This window comes from Microchirus variegatus (assembly GCF_963457635.1).
Source record: "Microchirus variegatus genome assembly, chromosome: 8".
In the NCBI taxonomy this organism is placed as follows: Eukaryota; Metazoa; Chordata; class Actinopteri; order Pleuronectiformes; family Soleidae; genus Microchirus; species Microchirus variegatus.
In genome coordinates, this window is record NC_139809.1 from 7953928 (window position 1) to 7977240 (window position 23313).

Consider the following 23313-nt stretch of genomic DNA (forward strand, 5'->3'; position numbering starts at 1 on the left):
CTGACAAAAGTGACAACATGATGCAATTTTGTTAACGTTATTTTCAAAATAATCAATATAGTTCAGCCTCAAAGACAGAGCGGTTAGAGTCAAGGTCAGCTGGAATAGACGCAGTGAAGTTTGAACTCACTCCCGCATCACCAGAGTTGAAAGTGAGGACATTTTCCAGATGATGGAATGGAAGAAAATGGAAAAAGAAAATTTGGACTTTTACCTTTCCCTGTGGAATTGAGAGAAGCTGGCAGCCTTTACTGTAGTCTGCAGTCTAAAGCACAGTTGGCGATATATTCTGTCACATGCTTATTAAAAAGATTTCTATGTGTTTCATGTGAACTCAAAACTATCTTTTTTTATTATTATTATTGACGGTGATTTTACAAATCCCTACACTTTTTAAAGACATGCTGCGTTTGGCAGCTGACTCTAATATCCGATCTTAATGTTCTCCCAAATGAGAAATATAATATAATATGGGCTGAATAATAGAAAAAAACTTACTCATAAAGAAGCAAATAAACCTAAATGTATGACTGGGATTTTTCAAATGTAGCACAAAGTATATAAAAAGCTATTAGTCACAGTAGTCAACACCCATCGCAGAAAGGTCAGTGGTGGCCTTCAGCAATGACTCACACAACTGAAAACCTTATTGATTTAATAATGGGAGGATTGTGTGCCATCAGGAAACACTTAAACATCAGTTGATGTTGTATCACACTGGGGACAATCAAATGATTTCTATAAATGTTTACTGGCCCACGTGGCTCCATACACAGACCGAACGGAGCTCGTTCTGACCCGTTCTGGTGCGTTTCATTGTGCGAACTGAAACCATTTGGTACACGGAAGTCGCCGAGTGCCAACTCAGCACATGATGCCTGCCTGACTCATCCTCCCTCCCTGCCTCCCTGCCCGACTGCTCTGGTCCAGGATCTGTGGCTGTCTGTCCCTTTCTCCTTTGCCAGCCCCATCACTCCATGCCCATGAGCAGGAACCTGGCCAAGGCTGGAGACACGGCCTCTCTGAAGAAAGAGGAGGGCGTTTTTTTTTTTGCGCGCGTGTGCGATTCTTTGTCAGAACAAAGACTGGGTGTGATGTGATATGAAGAGGGACTGGAGAACAGCATAGTCACACCTCCACAATCATAACAAATATGAGAGGAGACAGATCGGGTGCCTAGAGGCTTCATCATCTCGACCCACAGAAAGAAGATAATAACACGTAGAAAGGTTTTTATACATACTTCTACCATTTATCCTATCCCTCCTTCCATTTCTGTGTTTTTTTTACAGCTTTGTGCCGACTTCAAAGCTAAACAGGACCGTAGCTAAGCTTATTATATTAATGAGCTTTGAGGCCTACTATGTACACTATGTGGTAAACATAGGAAAGATGATCCCAGGAGTTAAAAGGTAAACAAACTCTAATTAGGCAGAGAATGCCTAACTGGCCACATAGCTCTACTGCATGTAGATTATGTCCCGTAATAAAAGTTAACACTTAACACCTCTAGGATTACTTTATATTTAGCCATGCATCGCCATGCTAGTGTTTTTTTTAGTGAACAGGGTCCACAAACATTTCTAAAGAGGCAAAATCTATTTCTCGTTCTCCCTTCGCAGTATAATTCTATTTTATGAAAAGGAAATTGGAATTTGATCAGCGTCTAGGTCATAAAATTTGAACGACTTACTGTAAATGCTATTAAAAAAAAAACTAAAGCCAACCGTAGACCAAGATTTTCTCCTATGGGAGTAAAACAACTGTTCGGGACATTTATTTGATAAGATATGACACCGTGACGCGTTTTGCCATTGTGGACAGGAAGTCCCAGATGGCAGAGAGGAAATGGGCATTAGTGAATGGAAACAGGAAGAGCTCATAATAATGTCAGCTTCAACACAAATACAGTGCCATGTCAGTGGGTTGATGGCTCGTGTCCAAGCCGGTCAAACAATGGCCACTTTTGATTTGATAATCCGATTCATTGTAAAGGATTAACGGCAGTCAGAATTTTTCACCTTATTCAGCTGTTCTGTCCCCACTCCTCGCACATTTTCAAACTCGACACAGTCTGCGATTGTCTCTCAGGAGCTGTAGGCAGCTCAGCGTCTGTGAACGAACCACAGAAGTCATTTGTGCGTCTCTCCAGATCCAGTAAATGACTGCAGAGCCGCTCAATTAACTTAACCACTTCAAATCTTCTTAACTCCACATCTACTGTAAGCAAATAGGCTTATGCGCTGACTAAGCACAATCCCAAAGAGTGATATATTACAGCAGATTAGCCACATTATCGTCTATTTGAAAGAGACTGATGTCAAAACGAGGCAGGCAGAAGTTACCAAATATTCCCATTGTGAGGAATCAGAAAGTTTCAACTCGCAGCTTTTGTCTTGCATATTTTAAAGATGTCATCAAAAAGAGATTATTCCAGCACTTGAATCCAGAGCACTGGTGCCTAATGGTATCCAACTCAATTCAAACAAGCAGACCGCTCATGTGATGCAAACACATTTATTGAAAACACACACAAAAAAAACCCCATCTTTTCACAGAGAAAAACAACATAAATGGCACATGTTTCTTCTTTTCCACAGACCATGAAGACAGAACATCTGCTTACATTTCTCAGATATGGTGAATAATACAAACCGACAGACTTGCCTCTGATTAGATATAAACCTTTTTACTGTACATTGTTGGATGGATATGCAGTAAAAAGACACGTCAGTACGTAAAAAAAAATAATATTGCATTCGTCCTTTTCAAATACATGTAAACACACTCAGACAATGTGCCACTACTGCATGTATATGTTCAGTCGGACCAGAGTCAGACTCAAGCTGGTCTGGGTGTTCTGCGCACGTGTAAATGCGTTCACATGAGAAAAAACAAAACAATTTAATGCTTTATCAGCTTAAAGAATCTGCTATTTTTAAGTTAATGATAGGAAGATTCTGAATGGTGCTTGAAATGCTAAGAACTAGCCGCATGCTATACCTGAAAGCATCTCATACTAACCAGCTGAAAGGGGGTGTTTGGCCACCAGTGGAAAGGAGGTGGACACACTTAAATCAATAAATCGATTCCCCCACTGAAGGACAATAGTCCAATATAATAGCATAGCAGCTCAACTCGACTGTGCATGAAAACGTACTGAGTGACGACAGAGCAGGAGCACGGAGATACAGAGAACTGTTTCAAGTCATCTAATCGTTAATAAAAAAATGTTTTACTAATAGCATGAAAGGAAAAAAAATATATATATATATAAAACAAACAATAAATAAATATGAAATGCTACATCACCTTAGAAGAGTAATAAAAGATCTTGTAAAACTGGGGACGACAGACTGAGAGACTGAGAGGAAAGATTCACTGCTCATCATCCTGGAAACAGCATCTGCGTATTGGAGTAGGGAGTCTGACGCCGTTGTCCAATTATCTGGGGCAAAAGACAAAAAAAAAAAAAAAAAACATAACGACAATACAGTCGGTTTAACTTGAGTTGAATTTGTCAGTTCAACAAAATGATTGTTCTCTGTACATCTGGAAAGTCGGTCAGGAAAGAGCTTTTATGGCCTTCTTTTGTAATGCACCATTTAAAATTTGATAGGTATTTGTTGCTGCTCCATTAAAGTAATAACACAGATTCTCTTCTTGCATTTCAATTAAAGTCACCAAAACGTCTCTCACCTGTCCAAACGGTTGACCACCTCCCTCACAGTGTTGATGAGGTTATCGTGTTCTTGGGGGTTACTGACGATGATGCTGTGGAGCTTCTTCATGTAGGAGTCGATGCTTTCTAAAGAGGGAGTCTCTCCGCTGCCTGTAGGCGACAAGCACAAGCTGTCAGCACACACAAAAGGGCTTGGATGATGTCTGTGGTATTATACAAACCTTTATTTAAGTTGTCATAGTTTAAATGTGGATCTAAAGAAGGTACAAATAAAAAGTAAGACTGAGAAGGTACATGCACTGGAGTTAATCTAAATTAAAACAAATCTTAATTAACTACACTATTAAAGACCAAAAAATGCAATATTACAAACTGAGAGGAGCACAATCATAAGAAGAGTTGATGCACCAGTTCCTAATCTATCCACACTTTCTCTCAAACAGAATGTGCAAGAGCTTCCCCGAGGCTACGTCTAAATGGGTTTGGCAATCATCTTTCATCATCAAGCTTTTGAGAACTAATATCAGCAGTGTTGTGTCATGCTGGTTGTGCAGCGTCGGTGCATCTGCTCTTCTGTTACAGCAACAAAATCAAAAAAAAGGCGACGAAGAGAAAATGCCAGAGAAAAGCTGTGGGGGCGTGAGCCAAGCAGAGGTTCTGTATGTGGATATAAAAAACAAAGAGGGATAACATTCACGTTCAAATGAAAAGGATTTACTATTGGTCTGTCTGGAGGCTTAAGGGCGTGAGACGACAGAGTTTTAACAGCTCAGTAAACACGGTGACGTGCCACAGCATTTGTCTGGGGGATTAATTACTTGCATGACATAACAAATCAAAACTGGTTCATAATCATGTGTTTTCATCAGCATCAGAGCATCTTAAGCCCAGAAGCGACATTTCAAACTTTAAGATTTTATTTGATTTGTTCCCACACTCATTAGATTATTGATTAAAGAAGAAATGTGTTTTTATATTTTATCAGAAAGCTGATGATCCAAGTCTGCACTGTCACAACTCACAAGATCTAACACCTTTAAAAGGCTGCAGGAGTCATCTATGTTTGTGTCAAGTCATTTATTGCTTTATTTTTTTGAACAAAGAAAGAAAAACTCAATTTAAACAGCAATATCTCAGTGGATTAACATGACGGTGACACTGTGTGGTCGGCTGTTCTCACCTGGCAGAGGTACAGAGGAGAAACTGGAGGTGAGCGCCTGCCGCAGGGTCTCCAGGTGTTGGTAGAGAAGGCCGTTGCGGCCCCTCTCTTGCATCACGTCACCTTCTAGCCTCTCCACCGCCCCGCGCATGCTCTCCACGTGCTTCTGTAGCGCCGCGTTACGCTCCTCGTACTCCATGTTGGTCTTGCGCAGCTGCCGCATCTCTGCTTCTCGTGCTGGTGAGGAAGACAGAGACATTTGGATCGATAGGTGAGTCGAGCGAGTTGATGCAGCAAGATCTAACAGTTGAGGTTCATGATGATCCATTTATTTGCTCAAATAGGTGTGTGCTCTTTACTTTTAGGGCTTCGGTAAAGTTGTAAATAACAATAAAACAAAATTCTCTGAAGGCAGCAAAGGACTAGAAACACTTAAAACAAATAAAGGTGTTTTACCTTTGCTGTGGTTAAGAAACTCCTCTGTGAAGATCGGTATGTCAAATATAGTTCTGTCCTTCCCTTCCGCGTCCTTCTGTTCAAAACCAAGAGACAGCAGGAGGGAATGAGATAAAGCTGAAGAGACAACAGACTGATGAAACGTTGTTAATCATCTCGCATGGCTGCAGGTTGGCGGCGGGTAATTGATTTTGCATCGGTCACAAAGGAGTTTACGAGATGAGGAGGAAGAAGCCATTTCATCTGTGGCTACTACAATATCCAAACATGAGAAATAGATTACACTATTTCAAATAAAAATGTATTTCATTAAATACACAGTGAATGTACGGGCAGCCCATAACCACGTGATAAGAGCACTTGGCTTGTAAGCACACAGGTACACAATCCCCATTGCACATAAATGGGATGCGGGATGGGTTCTCGTCAGGAAGGGCCAACGTTCCCACATCTTGTTTGACATCAAATTCAAGGAGTATTCAAGATGGGAGGGGAATTTGTCAGAGCCACTTCCCCATGGTTGTGCTGCACGCTCTGCATCTGGCCAATCCAAACAATTGCCCTTGGGATCTTGAAATTTGCTTTTCCCAGACATCACATAATTTGCTCTCTTGCTTTACTTTACTCGCTCATTTTTCTGCATGGACTCTCACGTTAACGGTGGAGAGAGACAGCACAACGCCACATTAGGTGACACGGCAACAAACAAGAGCTCATCGGTGGCAACTTAACTTCTTTCTTGCACACATTTAGTCTATTAAGGGCTTTTTTCTAAATCTTTCAAGGGCCTTGAATTATTATTTTTCAAATTCACAAACTTTCAAGGATTTTAAGGACCTGTGGGAACCCTGAAAACCACCGCCAAATCACCTGCTGTGGCGAACCCTAGAGAGGGAGAAGCCAAAAAAACAAACAAAGGGGAAGTACAATATACAGTAGGTTGCAACTTTCCTGCTCCCTCTGAGGGAATGCATCAACCCACTTATTTCTTAACACAATGAAACGTAAACAGAAAACACTGGTATCCCCATAGGTATGCTAATTCCCCCCAAAAAAAGGTCTCATCAGCTCTAAATTTCAGAGTCTCCTTAAGGATTTACAAGAGAAACCTCTGAATCACAGGCAGGACTTCATAAAAACAAATTACACACCAAGAAAAAAAGCAAAGTGTTTGTATCACAAATGCTGCAGCAAATCGGATTAACACAGCTTTGGTGATGCAGCAATAAGCACTAAACGTGAGAGGAGGAAAAACTCAAAACACCAACGGATTAAGAGGTTCCTGAGTGAGAAAATGGTCAAAAATAAAACTCTCGCAAAGATCACACAAAACTCAAAATAAACCATTGTATTATTTTGTCTGAACAAACATAGACTTTAATAAAGTCTTGTGTTGTGGAATAAACAACTCTAACCCTAAGATTCCTTTGCGTTAATTAATATATTTACGACAGTAAAGTGGTTGAGTGTGTTACTGACCTCATGAAGAGCCTCGTTGGGTACCTGGTGTCCAACATCTGGAGAGGAAGGGAAGAATAATGTGAGGACAGCAGATGAGATTTTCTCTGTGACCTACTTAAAACAAATAAAATTAACAAGATCCTATCAGTACACTCCACATAACGAATCAGCTGAAGCTGTTTTTATCATCAACATTTTTGATATGGACGTTTTTCCCCCCATAACAAAGATCAGAACAGATAATACAGACCATGTGTTGTGTGAGCAGCTTCTTGTCCTCAAGCTGAACTATCACTTAAAACATAAACTACTATGAACTTTAATAAAATATTCCCATTCCTTGCCACATTTCCACTTACTGAGCAAAGGAAATAATGCCTTGGGTGTTGCTCGGCCAAATCCACCGAGTTGTAAGTGCACGATCTTCCAGGTGAGCAGTTCAAGATGGAAAAGATTCCCTAGCTTTGGCAACGTCTATGCTGAAGTTTTATTGTGTCTCTTTTTTTGCAGATATTCTTTTTCAAATTCAAGCAGCTAAAACATTTGCCAACAGTGTTTTCTGTGTTGTTGTAGATCACCCCCAAGATTTCAGCCAGAAGAGAGGTTACAAACTTCCATTTTTATATTTGTGTAAGACTAATTTACAACTTCTCAAATAAAGCATTAGTTTGGACCCTTTGAATATTATGTAATTATTATTAATCTAATTAATGTCTATAAGAAGCCCAATGGTTTTGATAGACATAACTATCTGCAAAGGCACATTGATTTTCATAAGTATACACTACCGTTCAAAAGTTTGGGGTCACCTGCACAAAGCAAAGTAAATAAAAGTCACACTTTTATCCATCAAACGAGTTGTGAAATGAATAGAAAATATTGTCAAGACATTGAAAAGATTAGATTTGTATAGAGTGTATTTCTGATTCATTTAATGTTATATTCATTGAAAAAAAGTGCTTTTCTTTCAAATATAAGGACATTTCTAAGTGACCCCAAACTTTTGAATGGTAGTGTAGTGTAGTGTACTACACATGCGATGATAAACACCAGATCACACTCTTTTGGGAGGGTTTTTCCAAGATCTGCCTTCAGATTACAACATTTTACAAACTACTGACCAAACCCTGACTTATTTGCAAACAGGAGTCTTCAGATTTCCTGTCCATCATGCGGGGAATTCCTAGCTGATTACTGAGATTCATGATCATGTTTGTCTGGAGAAGGATTGTTCAACAAAAGTAAAATCATTGACGCTCATCATGATCACAAAGGAAGCAGCTAAATTAATTACTTTTTACATAGCACACCCTCAAATATTACGTTTTTTATACCAACTTGCCAACCTTCAGCATTGTTTTGAACCAGCTCTCACCTCCACGATGCCGCTTGCCTTTCTGTTTCTCCTGGACCTTCCTGGTGAAATGTTTGTACGCCTCCGTCTTCTGGTACTTCTCCAGCTCCCTCATGTAGCGCTCCTTATCTCGCTCGGCTTCATCCAGGTATCGCTGCAAGGAGAAAAAAAATAAGTTGAGAATAGCTGAAGAGAGGTCTCGGGAAGAAAATTAGATTTGGTGAAACGGGATGAAGGGTGATTGCAGGTGAGATGGCACAATAAGTAAGAGAAATTCATCTTAATAAGGCTTAATTCCTTTCGGTAAACAAAAAGATGTAATTTCCTACATATTCCACTTGCTTGCAGCCACATGCTTGCAACAGAAATTGCATCTCGTAATATAATTAGTTTAGAAATTAGGAGGAAAGATGATAAAAACATCCCCAGGCAATGACCCCGTCAGAGGATCCTGGGAAATCAAACATTAGCTCTGCTGTGAACTCTGTGTAAAATTAAAATATGATCAAGTTATTTGGGCTCTATCCCACCAAAGCACGTCGATACTTCTCGAGTTTTCTCTGGAAAGAAAGCAGATGAAAAGCTGCACGTTGTAACTTGAAAAAACAAACAAAAACGTTGAGTAAGTAATTTGAATAGCTTAATAATACAATGCAATACAGGTTTGTGCTTATTTAAGACAAATTAAATTTGATAACAGTCAGATATTTCAGAGGGCCTACAGTGTTATAGTAACTTATTATAATTTAGTTTATTCCCATTTTGTTATATAATGACAGGCACGCCTAGATTTTCCCCATTTGAAGCAGTGGTGTTAGTCTGACGACACAATCTTCCTGTGTCTGCTCATGTTTCTATCATCACAAGAAAGTAACTTCATCCTTTGGGAAACTCCCACTATTGTTCTCGTCTCACAGCTGACGGCAAATTAGGACATATCTAAGGCATTAGAAAAAGACGGCATCTAGTATGGAACTGAATCAGCAGTAATACTGTACAAGAACGTCAAACACTTAGCTAATGTAGTCATGTGGAAATCTGGGTTTTCTCAGCTGCAAAGCACTGACACCATTAGTGCCATAGGGCTTTATTCTAATACTGTGGTTGGGAATAGTCTTAGTTACTTATGAAATTAGACATTAATATAATAAGTAATGAAGTCAGTGTTTTCCTCCCACTGTTTTTTATGCACAGTCACCCTGGATATTTCTATTTGCGTCATCCACAACACAACCCTGTTCTTCACACTTCTGTTATCAATGTGTCAGAACTTCTTCACTGACCTGCTTCTCCTCAGGGGGCAGCTTGCTCCACTCGTTGCCCAGCATCCTAGTAATCTCTGGAAAGGGCACGTCTGGACGCTCCGCTCGTAGCTGCTCCCGTCTGTCATTCATGAAACGGACGTAACCAGTTAAGGGGGCCTTGGGCGCATTGCTGTCTTTCATTTGCTTCTTCCTCTTCCTCCCCTTGGTCCAGCTGCCACGCCGGGGCTTCTGCACAGAGCACAAAATGGACATGTTTTATTCCAGGTAGCAAAACAGTTACACACCAACAGGCATTGGTCATGTAGAGTTTGATTTGAAACTTACATGACGATGAACTCTTACCTCGTCTCCATTTCTCTGGCTGTTGGTATCGGCGTTGGCTGCTGGAGAAACTGCTTGCTCCTCCATGTCTGCAGAGGGAATCTAAAGGAAAGCAACAGGAGTTAAGTAGTTTTAACAGGGCTCAACGAAGGTGTGGAGACACAATCGCTAGGGATGCTGCCCAGTCAGGAAGTTCAGAGACAATTCTTTCTACAGTTGAAAACACATTATATCCTCCAAAATCCTCCAAGCATTGACCTTAAAACTCTCTACGCCAACCTCATTTCCTCTTATAGAAATGTCTCACTACAATCGATAACTTCTGAGCAAGTGAATGAAAAACACTTATTCTCTACTCAGACACACACATATAGAAAGTATTGTAATTCCTAAACCGTTCACCTGATTTGGATGTAAATACCCTCAAATTAAAGCTGAAAGTATGCAGTTACAGCTCATATAATTATACAAATACATTGTGTATAGAGCCAAAAGAAGAGAATTGTGTCAATGTCCCAATATTTATGGACCTGACCTAAATTAACAGCATTGGTAATTATCGAAATAATTTTTGATGTTTATGTAATGGTTAATACACCAGTATTTAGAAGCCTTTTAATCCAAATGTCATTTACTTGCATTCATAAATAGAGACATTAGTTTTAGTGGTTGTATGTTATGCTTGATTAATTTCTGACTCAAACTCAAACTTGAGTATAAAAAGGTCAATTCAGACTGTTAATCCAAACATCTGCAACAGAAAAACTGTTTACCAGAGTTAAATCTTTGACACAAAAATATCAATCAAATCACTTTTAAAACAATCTGACTAAATATTAGTTTGCCTACATTTAAACTGACCAAATTAACTGACAGAGAACGTATTGAAACGCTATGCTGACTCAGAGTACTTTTGAGCTCTGTGTTGACCTCTCCTAAATCATTATGAGGGAAGGGAGCCTCCATTTCCAGGATGTGGTTTCTGCCCCTCCTCCATCTGCCACTAAATACTGTGGGAAAAGTAACAGAGGAATTAGCCAGTTTACCAAAAAGGGCCTATTGGGAACATACTATAGGGGTAAACCCCCTTTACAGCAAACAGTAAAGGTACATAGGGGTTGTATTTCAAACATGTCTGAGATCAGTTTCCAGTGACGCCTCCTGTATAGTAGAGCCTTAATCGCAGATTCTTACCAACAACAGGAGCCCTCATAGGTCTCATATTCTGTGAAAAGTACTTGAGCTCGGGCAGGACGATAACAGTATCACAACACAAAACTTCCAAATCAATAGATAATGATGATACTTACATATATATGTATATAAAAACTAAACTATGATATATTGTTATGAATTATTGCCCAGTCCTAATTTGAGCAAGTAATCTTCCCCCGGGTTCTCCATTTTCATCCCCCAATTAAAAAAACATGCAGATCTGGGTATTTTAAGCAAATTGGAAACTCTAAAGTGACAAAATTGAATGGTTGTTTGTTTTCTATATGTGATGGACTAGTGACCTGTCCAGGATGTAGCCTGCCTTTCACCCTACGTCAGCTGGGATTGGCACCAGCCCCATCAGCAACCCTCATGTGGAAGATAAAGCGGTAGAAGATGAGTGAGTGAATAAATAAGCCTCAATTTAATATTATGCACAGAATCTCTGTGATGTAAAGCTCTGCTTTCATATAAAGGCTGTGCAACAGTGCCCCCTGCTGTGCGACACTACAGACTGCAAGACTTAATGATAAAATGCACAGAGTTGTACTTGGACAATGTTATTATAATCACACCATAATGCTAGATTATATTTAAGGGAGGTCAAATTATCGTTCAACACATGTCTTCCACTTGATGCGTGTTCAAATATGAATTCTGGAATTGAAAGTAATTAAAGCGAAATTGTATATGACACTAGCCTACCTTTCGAACATGAGGCGAATTAGTTTTCTAATTAATTAACCAAATTAGTCATGTATTTCAATCAATATCGTGCTCAGTGCAGACGAAACCACCTGATGTGACGAGTACTGTTGTTATTATCCAAGTGTTACTTTCGGTTTGTGGTCTTGTATAATTGGAGCTAACTGGAGTTAAAGAAGACCATGGTGTTATGGGAGCAGTAGTCTATAATTCTATTAGCACAGGCTACTACGCTAACATAAAACCACAACACTGGACGTAAATCTGATATCGGTGTGCTCATTCTCGTCGTTATGTGAGTAGTTATACTATCTTTACTATACATATCATTACACTGAGGTTTGTTATCCAAAGCAGTTCGTTATGACCCCCCAGTCAATGACCAGCTAGCAAACCGCAGCATTGTTATGTTAACCTAGCTGCAATGCATGGCATGCGGGTTTACACACTTCTATGTAAAAATACACGACATTACAACATAATAATAATGACGACTGACTTAACCCTAAACATAGACGTGATAGTCAATGAAATGATAAAATGTCAAACCATAGCATGTTAGACCGCTAAGCTAACAGCTAGCTCTGCTGCTAGCTAGTAGCAGTGGACAAGAAGCTCGCGCTCTACTCGCTCAGAATCCATCGGAAATCATTCAACAAAACATATTTAATACACACATAGTCACACCATGCGTTAAAAACTGACCTTTGATGGCGTAAATTCGTATCTGTTCGTGTCCAAGCGGTTTTTCCTAATCAAAACAATGCAGCAGCCCCTCCATAGACTCGCGTGACATAGAAGAGTAACGTCTTCTGTTTATACGTCACCTTACAAAAACACTGTTGTTTTCGCCTGAAAGTTTTCATATAATTGCGAATCAATGATTGTATGAAGTGTCATGTGATGGAAGCAAGGGAATACATCCGCTTACAGCATGTCTGAAACGTACGGTAGTCCGAAAAGGCAATCAAATGAATAAGTTGACTGTTAGTGTATATATTATGATCAAACAGCAATAAGTTCACTACCGATCAAATACTATTATACAAACAAATTGGACATATACTGTGTGTTCACATGTCAACAGCCCACAAACACAAGAAAGCAGAATAAACAATCTCCATCACAGCGAACTGCTCTAGATGATCTATTTCTATGCGCCCTTGGTTAGTCACCGTATTCTTCGTGTTTATATTACACGTAGATAAGCGTCCTGTGTAATGTTTGCTTCCCTCTTCTGGTTATAGAGCGAACTCTTACATTTTGGACCAGTGCTTCCCAAATGTGTGCAGAATATAACATTTCTGTATATTAATACAGTTTTATTTTTATGTGCGTGCTATGTAATACATCTCGAGTAAAACGCTGAACAAAAAAAATCAGCTGATTTAGGTTATGGAGCCCTAAACAGATTTTAAATTGCATTAATTATTGTTGCATTATTTACACCAAACCCGTGTCACTATTGTTTTTATAGAGGGCAGTAAAAGCACAAAAGTGGCCCTCGTAATTTGCACTTTCATATTCAAATTGAAGCACTTAGTGTGGTTGAATTAACTTGAATTAAATAACTAAGCCAGTTTAATGACTTGTTTTTATTTTTTTAAACTTAGCACTAAATGAGCAATCTTCAACTCCAAAGTAAAACTGTTTTTTTTTGTTTTCTCTCTCTCTCTACACACTACCAGAGGCCCCAAGCAGCTGCTCATATGGAGGGAGGCTGCACGTCAAGGCCGGTAAGACATATTAAATAGATGAGATGAGTAGAGGAAGTCCTTGACAAGCTTGGGTATTTGCAATTTGAAATAATTTCCCTTATCTTGCTTCGAAAGCCCATCTCCTGTGTCTGTGTTGTGACTGTGTCGGTGCCACACACCTGAACAAACTACACTCCTGCAGCAAAACTGAGCCCAACCCTGACAACCCTGGGGTTCAATCAAGCTCTGCGAACAATCGGGTAAATCGTATTGCTCTGAGTGTTCCCTATACGTTCATAAATAATTGTATTTATTCCCAGGTAATACAAAAGTCTGCTCCGCTGCTTATTGTTTCAGCGCGGCATTGTCTCTGAGGGTTAATATGCTCCGTCCAAACAGAAAGTTTCATAACACATTACTGTTCCTCTGCGGATAGAAAATAATAATAATGAAGCTGCCAGCTCGTCCCATAAGTAGAGAGGGAGAGAGATAGAGAGAGAGGGGGGATGACTAATACTCTAATTCCAAATTAACAGATCGCAAATCAACAGCCAGGCGGGAGTAAACTAAGTGTAGCTGCAGTCTAAATGAAACTTTGATTGCAATCTCATTGCAATTATCCAGAGTTAATCCAACCTCAGTTCTCAGGCTCATTACACACAGGTTCGGCACATTCAGCTGCCACAACGGGGTTTGCAAAACAGTCGGGAACAAAATGAAGACGTTTAACTCATAATGATTTGAACCTCCACCAGAACAGAAAAATAAAGTTCTGGAGATTGGAATTTTACATTCTTTGTCCACTGGTCAGTGAGGTTTAAGGATTTTAAGAAAAGGTCCACAGCTTGTTTAGTCTACTTCTGTTTGCAGTGTCCTATTATTTATTCACTTCCAAATAACGCCTTCTGAGAATGTACCCAATCTTTTGTTATAGAAGACCCTACAGTCAAAAATCTTGTGGCTGTTGTGGAAAATCATGACATTTACACCTCATCTACTCTGAAATTCTTGAAGAGTTCAAAATTAAACGTGCAAACCAACACCTGACACAGAATATAAACCAATAGGAGCTCCAGTTTCTTGTGTAAAACCTTACTACAATGCTTTTGTTTTGCAGGCTGTATATGAGATGTCCACACGCTGCTTATAGATAATTTTAATTGAGGTAAAGGGGAAAAAAAAATCTGATTCTTCATTTCATGATAATCTCCACCAGCAGACATTTCCCTATTGTTGCTCTGCAGCAGCCATGGATTAATAAGAGGTAACGTAGCCTGTGGAGTCATGTTTGTCACTAATTGGCTTACTGAACACAGAAAATATGCAGGCCATCTTCTCAGAAGCAGCAGCATGTCCGTCCATCCATCCGTCCGTCCGTTCATCCATTCCCTTTTCACTTTACTTTAACCTGACAGCACCAGCTTGGTCGATGTATTGTGTGTTGTGTGGCACATCAGACAAAGGGAACAGCCTAGTCAGGTTTCATCAGCTCTGGACTGAACTTTCTTCAGGGCCCCAGCAGGGCCCGTAAGGCAGAAGCTCCCCCAGCTTTTTCGCCCTTGCACGCCACATCAAATCATTTGCTCCTCGCCTGAAAAGTTTAGCACAGAGGGAAGGTTTTTTTTTTTTTCGGCCACTGGCAAATCCACGGGTTGATTGTATGCCCTTGTCAGTTGGCCTGTGTTGGTGTGTGAGGGTCTACAGCAGCATTGTGACCGCCATAAGGCACGTATTAAGTCTTTCTCATGAGGAAGAGGAGCGAAAAGGAAATGAGATTTCCCACTGTACCGAGTGAGGGCACAGCACTACGCATTATCACTCTTGTATTTTATATGAAGTGAAATCCTAACTGGAGTTACAGAATAGTCCTTTTTATTCCCATTACTGAATTATTATTGCATTATTACTACACTATAGAGCAGGGGTCTCACACTCAAATGACATGGGGGCCAATGAGCATCTATTGTGGTCAAGAGGGGGCCGGGCTAGAGAGCAAAAAGTGGGGACTGTTTACAATATTGCATCATGATGTCACACGTACACTTAATAATACTATTTATGATGCAAAATTAATGTATTAACATAAAAAACAGACATTTATTTTAAATTACAAAAATAATAGTGTGGACAACTGTAATTAAAATGTGTACCAGGAGCTGCCACTGCCATTCGTGGCTCGGGCCCTAACAAGTGTATTTATATATGTAATTGAATGTTGTATGTGATATATTTAATAATGGGATAATTATGACCAAATGTCTTATTATTACTGTTATAAAAACATTGATAACAAACATATATTATATTCTATCACCTACACACTGTGTTTAAAAGACGGTGAGGTCGTGGGCCATGTTTTCATGATAATATAATACTAAGTGGGAGGGGGGGGGGCATGTAATCGATTGGGGGGCCGCATGTGGCCCCCGGGCCGCCAGTTTGAGACCCCTGCTTGTGCACAACTCCTGATTGTGGATCATGAAACATTACTGCCCCTTTGTAATTTAATAGTGACTCAAAAAACAAAGACAATAGTTAGTGTTTACTGACGCCACAGTAGCAAACAGTGTGAGGCTGTGATCCAGTATATATTAGCTTACTGTAATGTGGAGTTATCACATTGCCATCATCACCATCATGTCTGCACCACAGTCACTTCCCCCCCAGAGCAAACTGTTGGCTTAAATATTTCAGCGTACATGTGGATATTAATCAATTAGAACAAATGAACAGCAGCTCCCTCTTGCCCCTCGTGCTTCGAAGTTGAAGTCCATAAACCACTCTGTGTGTTGTTGGGAAAGAAGAACGTGAACATATGCTAACCGCTGCATTCATTACCCCCGTTAATGGCCTCTTAAGCGTAACCGGTTTACGGTTCAGCGCGTGACGGAGGATATAACGGGGGGATTAAAGCGGCTCACGTGACTCGTGTTTCACGTGAGCAAACACGAATCGACTGTGAACTTTGCTCGTACTCGGAGATCGAGGCTGTCGCATCATCTGTAGCTTTAACTGTGTTGATATGCAACTGTGGAATCAGGCTCCGGTAGGTGACCTGAAGAATCAAAACGGGAGGTGTTTACTGTAGGTTTATTCCACATGTTGTCGTCTTTGGTAGAACACAACGTGGAGAGATTTCTCTGCTTTTATAAGAAGCTGCAGCTGCAGTGAGGATGAATGTGTCACAGTAATGTGTCACAGAGCGTCCAAGAGAGCCAGGATTTCATACTCATCAAAGTTTGTGGCTCAGTGGAAGTTTAGGCATCATTTTTGATGTCTTTATTGACACTGGAATATGCTAAATTCTGTGACGTGAGTACTACATTTTGTTAGGAAGCAAATTTATCTATTTATTAATAGTATATTTCCAGTTATTGGAATAGTAAAGCATTGTGGGAAATTCACATACTTAAATCCAAAATCCACAAAGGACCCATGAAACAAAGAAGATGCATTTTACTGCATGTGGTGAGCTTTTTGTTGTTTGGAAGACTGCAACAACTCAAGTCAAGTCAATTTTATTTATATAGCTCAACATAACAAACACAAATTTGCCCTCAAAGGGCTTTTCAAGCGCGTCGGGTTGTCAATCATCTGGTTTCCGCACATACAGATGCTTTAAAGTTTGTTTATGCATAAAGTTAAAGTTAATTTGCATGGCAAACTGCTGCTTCAAACTGAGAAAACACCTGGCTGCTTTGTCATAATATGATTTTTCGGCAGAGTTTGTCTGTCTGTCTGTCTGAAACACATAACTCGAAAAGTCAAAAGACGGATTTGGATGAAATTATGAGGAAATGTCCGCAATGGGACCAGGAACAAGTGATTTTTAAAATTTTCAATTTTGGGCGTGATCCGTACACGCTGCACATCGGCGGGGGTCTGCGCTCTCCGAGTGCTTTTCTAGTTTTATAGAAGTTATACACTTGTAAACATACATATGGTTAGTATATTCAATGTTTGCCAGTTAAACGTCCTAAATGTACCACACTGGAGTGAGCATATAGTCTCCTATATTTTCATTATTCTTTATTTATGCCTCCCAACTCAGGGTCTTTAAGAGAGTGATTATAGTCTTATTTTAATTTCCTACATAAAAAAAACAATCACATTAACTTCAACGAGGTAACTTTGACTTTTCATGCTATTCTTCTTTGTAACTTTGTTGTCCTCTCTCAGCAGCTCCAAGTCGAATAAACCAATGCACACACGACTGACTTTCTTCCTCGCGGTTTGACACCTTGCCGTAGTTCATCTCACAGTGTTACGACGGCGTTCCCACATATAAATGTGTTTGCGATTCACCGCCTCGTGTGATGCACTCTCATATTTTTGCATCTGTCTTTGGCAACAGTATCGATAAAGAGAGGTACTTTTTAGAATTTAAATCAGCACATTAAGTTAAAAAAGTAAAACAAAGACACCTTGCTGATCATCACTGGAATACAATTAGCATTTAAAAGCGATGCATGATTTTACAAAATAGTTGCACTTATACTGCTGCGTGAAACAAAAGACGAAGGCTCATCGGAATTCAGTACCAATGCGAAAAAATAAAGAAAATGACTTTGGTATTTTGTCAAAACAAATGACATAGGCGTCTTAAAAAACAACAACAAAAACAAGATGACATGATATATGATGTATTTTTGGTGATAATAATTTGTCTGACAGTAAAATAAACACACATTTACACATCCATTTCACACAATATTATGCTCCAACACAATCACTAACCAACAAAAAATGAAATAAAAGGGGAACAGGCTGAAGCCCAAGGCTTATTTACGCCTGAGACAAAACATGTCTGTCTAAAACCTCACAAACAGAGATTGATGCTAAATTACATATTTTTTTTCCCACATTAAATGAACACCATTACACTCCCAGTTGCCTAAAATTATTTGAAAAGACGTGTACATTTATGGGACAGTGTGTTCCCACAGCAGCACACAATGACATGGATTGAATAAACATGATAAGACCTTTAATGTGAGTCAACCCCCGATTTGAAGTGACTTGACTGCCCTTTGTAAAGGGCTCAGAGGGGGCAGAGGAGGTGACAATGGGTAATAATTTGATGTGTGGCCGCGGCGCTTCTTCTGTGAGCTTTAAACGTCTTATCTAAATTCACACACAGTGACGGCGCTTCCCCTCAACCATGTCGTGTTTATCATTTTTCTTTTGCATCGCCTTCCAGATAATGGTAGGGGGGAAAAAAAAAGAATCAATAAATAAGAAAATCTTACCTAGTGAATCACACGGTGATAACAAAGAGCGCAGATGATTCTCACACATACTGTATTGACTTTTTCGGAAAGACGGTTATTAGGGTTATTTCCAGAGTTTATGCAACATTTAACTTAACGCTGCATTGGCTGAGAAAAGAAAAAGAAAAACTCTAATTTCCCCAAGTGGAGTGAAAACATTTCATATTAAGAGAAGAATAACAACAACAAAAAAATGAGATGCCGTCATGTTTCTACAGCAAACACAAAGGACAAACCAGGGGAAGTGTGCCCTTCTTGTTTTGACATTGAATCAAAACAATGGAGTAGTGTTTTGGAGGAGTTCCTCTTTTTGGGCTACAGTCTGCAGTCTAACTATTCACTGGATGTCACAATTGCTTTCACCTTTAAATCCTATGATGAGGCTGACAGAGAACCTCATTAAAAGGTCTCCTGAACAAAAGCCTATTATAGCGTTGTAATTTTAGAGCAACAGTGCATGAAGTGCCCAAATGCTTCTGGTAGTTAAAAAAAAGAAAGTGACAGGAAAAGTGGAGGAATGACAGGAAAAAAAATGCCCAGACAATGTAAATAAGAGTAGAAAACTGGAGTGGTTAGCACTTTTGTCTATACAACAAGACCTGGTTGGAACAAGGGTCTTTCTACATGGAGTTTGCATGTTCTCCCCATGTGTGTGTGGGTTTTCTCCCACTGTCCAAAAACATACAGTGGGTGACCGTAGGTGTGAGTGTGAGCGTGAATGGTTGTTTGTTTCTCTATGTGGCCCTGTGACGGACTGGCGACCAGTCCAGGGTGTCCTCTATGTCGGCTGGGATTGGCACCAGCGCAGCCCTCATGTGGAGGATTAAGCAGTAGAAGATGGATGGATGGTAGGAAAACAACTGAGAAATACAACACATACTATTGTTTTTTATTTTCAGTATGCAAACCCGTTAACTCATAATGCATGAAACTCGGACAACACGGGCTCGTGCAACTCCGCCTCTTAGCCAAAACCAAGTCCTATTTCTAAGATAGACCTTGAAAAGGTTATCCATCGTAACTCCTTGTACGTTGGACCAAACGTCTCTCAGCCACCTTCAGCTCATTCAAAACACTACCGCTCGCCTTCTCCGGGCAAGAAAAAGCGCAATCATGATCAGTCTTAGCTTCTCTCGACTGGCTCACGGTCCGTTTTCATATTGATTTTAAAACTTCTATTAATTGTTTTTAAAGGTATGGCCCTTTTATATCTTTCTGAGCCTTGAGGTCTTCTGACCAACTGCTGCTGGAGGTTCCTAAAACCAGACTTAAGTCTAGAGGGCCTTAAAACCTTAGAACCAGACCCTAGAGCACATGTGTCAAACTCAAGGCCCGGCGGCCAGCTGTGGACCGCCACATCATTTTATGTGACCCGCAAGGTCTATGCTGCTTTTAAGGCGTGTGTTGACCATAAACTACATTTCCCACAATGCATCACACATGATCCCAAAATGTCCAGGAAGCGAAAGATTGATGCAGACGGAAGGCAGTTTCAAGAAAGATGGGAAGGTGAATACATGTCTGTGCGTCAAGGAGAAAAACCGGTATGTCTTTTGTGTTATGAGGCCGTGTCGGTCGCCAGAGACGACAATCTACGTCTGCATTTTGACACCAAACAAGCAGCCAAAAATGATGCGGCACTGAAAGCTAGATTTATTGTGGCTGAAGAAATCACCCGTGCTTCAAAGTCTCTTTCTGAGGGTGTGTTTACATTTAGTTACATTTATTCTGTCTTGCAGTAACATCTGGCCCTTTGAGGGCAACCATTTTGCTGATGTGGCCCTCAGTGAAAATGAGTTTGACAAACCTGCCGTAGAGTCTTTTAAATCATCCCTTAAATCCCACTTCCTCTCTCTGGTATTTCATAAATGAGCACATGCAAATGTTATGTTTTATTGTTTTTTTATTCTCATTTATTCATGTATTTACATCTTTTTGTACATTTGGCCGACTGCTGTCGTTTTAAAAGAAAGAGCTCTAGAAATAAAGCTTGAATTCAAATCAGAGGAGAAGAATTCAGTAGTGTTTTTTCTTCTTCTTTTTTTAACTAAAGTACAAAAATCACACATTGTTGAACTCACAAATAACACGTCACAACGGCTTTGTTGTCGTGATTCAATTAAGGAGTGTGACCGGGACGAAAGTAAATCAAAACAGCACTGTTAGGACCAGCGTGTTACCTTTTGATCGTTTGAATTCAGCTTAATTATTGCAAGCAGCAGTTTCCTGGAAACAGACCAGTGTGAAATAGTTTTAGTTTAATAAATGATGAACAACCCCTTTTTTGGAGAAACATATCTTTTATGTTTACAGCCACGAGCCGCTCATTGTGACTGTGACAAATTCCAGTCATGGATGTCGTGTTGGATCAAAGACATGATTACATTTATAAAGCCCGTTTGTACTGCTGTGTGTTTTTTGTGTGTTGTGTGCTAAACACCACAACGTGAACTGTTACACTTGAATATTTCCCTGGATGGTGTCGAGTGATCACATCAGGGGAATTGTCTCAAATGCAGCGAGCAGCCATGCATATAAGTGAGCTGGTGCCTGTGGATTTCCCCTCACCCGTTCCCCTCCCGTGGGTGACAGTGATGGACGCGTTGCTTTTCTTGTTATTGGTGAGGTCACCAGCTGTACACTTTTTGCTGTACATGCATCTGCACTTCACGGCGTTACATGCAGCAAAGGGAACCGTATACTTTTTACTGTGACTTTGGGACGTATGCACATGTCCATCACGTCCTCTGATGTGCATGATGGACAGATGGGACAGAGTGACATGTCTTTACTCCCTGACCTCACACATCACCCACTGTCATCTATGTGACAGTTGTTTGATATACAGCCATAACACAGAGACGAGGACCCGTGTCTACTCAAGTATTCAATTTGTGCCTTTACATTTCACGGCGTTCAGCTGCATTTTTGTGTGACATACAGCACAGAAGCTCTCATGTATCTTCGGTTTAGGGACCTACAGCACAATTTGATCTCAAGTGTTGAATGTGCAATACAACCTACAGATCACAGTGGATCTACAAAGGCACCCACATTTAGTCACAGGCATCTGAAGTGAAAAATATAGTGTTTCACACTCTGATTCTAATCATAGGGTGAAAATTTAACAAATTCATCCCGATGACTGGACTGGAGTCTGGTTCTGGTGTACGTTTGACACCCCTGCTTTATATGCATGAGGGAAAGTCAATTTGTAATTCTTTGCTGCCATAGACAAACTGTAGCCTTTTGGTTTTGATCAGTGTGAACACAATTGAGTACGTAATCGGTTTTCTTCATGACATGTAGAAAATACTATATCAAGTAAATGGTATGACTGCGTATTAGGGCCAAAAAAAAAAAAAAAACGGACCTGGGGAGGGGGTAATATTTCGAGAAAAAACTTATTTATGAGATTTAAAGTGGCAAATCTACAAGAAAATAAAGTTGCACATTTATGAGATTAAACGTAGCAAATCTAGAAGAAAAGTCACAGATTTATGCGAAACTAGAAAAGTAATCGGAGAGTGCAGACCTCTGCCAAGGCAGCTCAGCCCCCCACAAAATGACGTTAAAAATAATGATAGCGACTACGGATCACACACAAAATGTTAATTACTTATTCCTGGTCCCATTGTGGACAACTACATCATCACAGAAGCTGCCGCATGCCGTGTCTATGTCTGCAGTGGACGACTTAATCAAATTATACTTTGCAATTGGATTTAGCAATAAGGAACTACTCATGATTTTAGCCCAGAATCACCATATTATCATAAGTGTCCGGACTTTGAAGAGACATTGCCGTGAATTGGGCCTGTTCAGAAGAAAACACCATACTAATTTGGATGAGGTGATAGCTTTTCTGCATCAGGAAGTACAACACAATGGACAGATGCAAGGATATCGCTGGTTACGAAAACAAAACACAATTTTTCCGTAATTTTTCTCGTAAATCTCCTATTTTTTTCTCGTAGATTTGCCACTTTTAATCTCATAAACCTCGGAATTTTACCCTCTGGAATATTTCTTTTTTTTTCATACTTGGCCCTAATACGTTGTCGTAGAATGGTCTGTGTTTATGCAGCAATTTCCCAAAGGCCATCCCCCAAACGTGCACAATTATACAACACATCTACATGCAGTGCTATTTTCAGTTGCACATCGTTCCCACACTGACAGAAGCAGCCATTTGGGGGTTTATGATCCAGCCTAAGGACACTTTGACAAAAGCACTGGAGGAGCCAGGGATCAAACCACCAACCCTCTGGTTAGTGGATGACCCACTTTTCTCCCTGAGACACAGCCACCTATAAGTGAGTGATAATGTTTCTTCATATTTCGTTCCAGGTGGGGCAGCCCATGGCAAAGAAGAAAGGAATTGGGTTTGTAACCGGAGGGTTGCCAGTTCAAATTGTGTGACGGGTCAATGTCTGGGCGCCCCTGAGCAAGGCACCCAATCCACCATTGCTCCCCTGGCGCAGATAAACACCCTGTTTGTATGTTAACTACTGGTGTGTGAAAAGGCTGGGTTAAATGCAGAGGTCAAATTCACTAATTCACTAATTGGTGTTTGTGCAAATAAAGTCCACACCTGCTGAAGACCACAATATCTGTATTCAGTGTGTTTGTCACCGTGTGTTGCCACTAGACTGCCTTTTCCTGGCTGGAAGCTGATGTTTGTAAACAAGCATTTTGTTTTAGCTTGTGGGGACACTGCAGCCTGAT

General features: G+C 40.1%; 1 protein-coding gene across 2 annotated transcripts; it reads right to left on the reverse strand.

Moving 5' to 3' along the window:
• Window positions 1-2935: 2935 nt before the first annotated feature.
• Window positions 2936-12381, reverse strand: hmg20a (high mobility group 20A; the record flags this gene model as incomplete). 2 transcript variants are annotated; one of them, XM_083894085.1, is made up of 9 exons in its annotated part: window positions 12324-12381; window positions 9720-9800; window positions 9396-9605; window positions 8134-8266; window positions 6777-6814; window positions 5298-5373; window positions 4863-5078; window positions 3700-3832; window positions 2936-3448 (listed from the first exon to the last, which is right to left on the reverse strand). In XM_083894085.1, exons 2-9 carry the CDS (start codon window positions 9783-9785, stop codon window positions 3445-3447), a joined length of 876 nt encoding a protein of 291 aa, XP_083750211.1. In that variant the 5' UTR covers window positions 9786-9800; window positions 12324-12381. The 2 variants fall into 2 exon arrangements, with proteins under 2 accessions (XP_083750211.1, XP_083750210.1); XM_083894084.1 differs by lacking the exon at window positions 2936-3448 and having other exon boundaries at window positions 3696-3832.
• Window positions 12382-23313: the final 10932 nt, after the last annotated feature.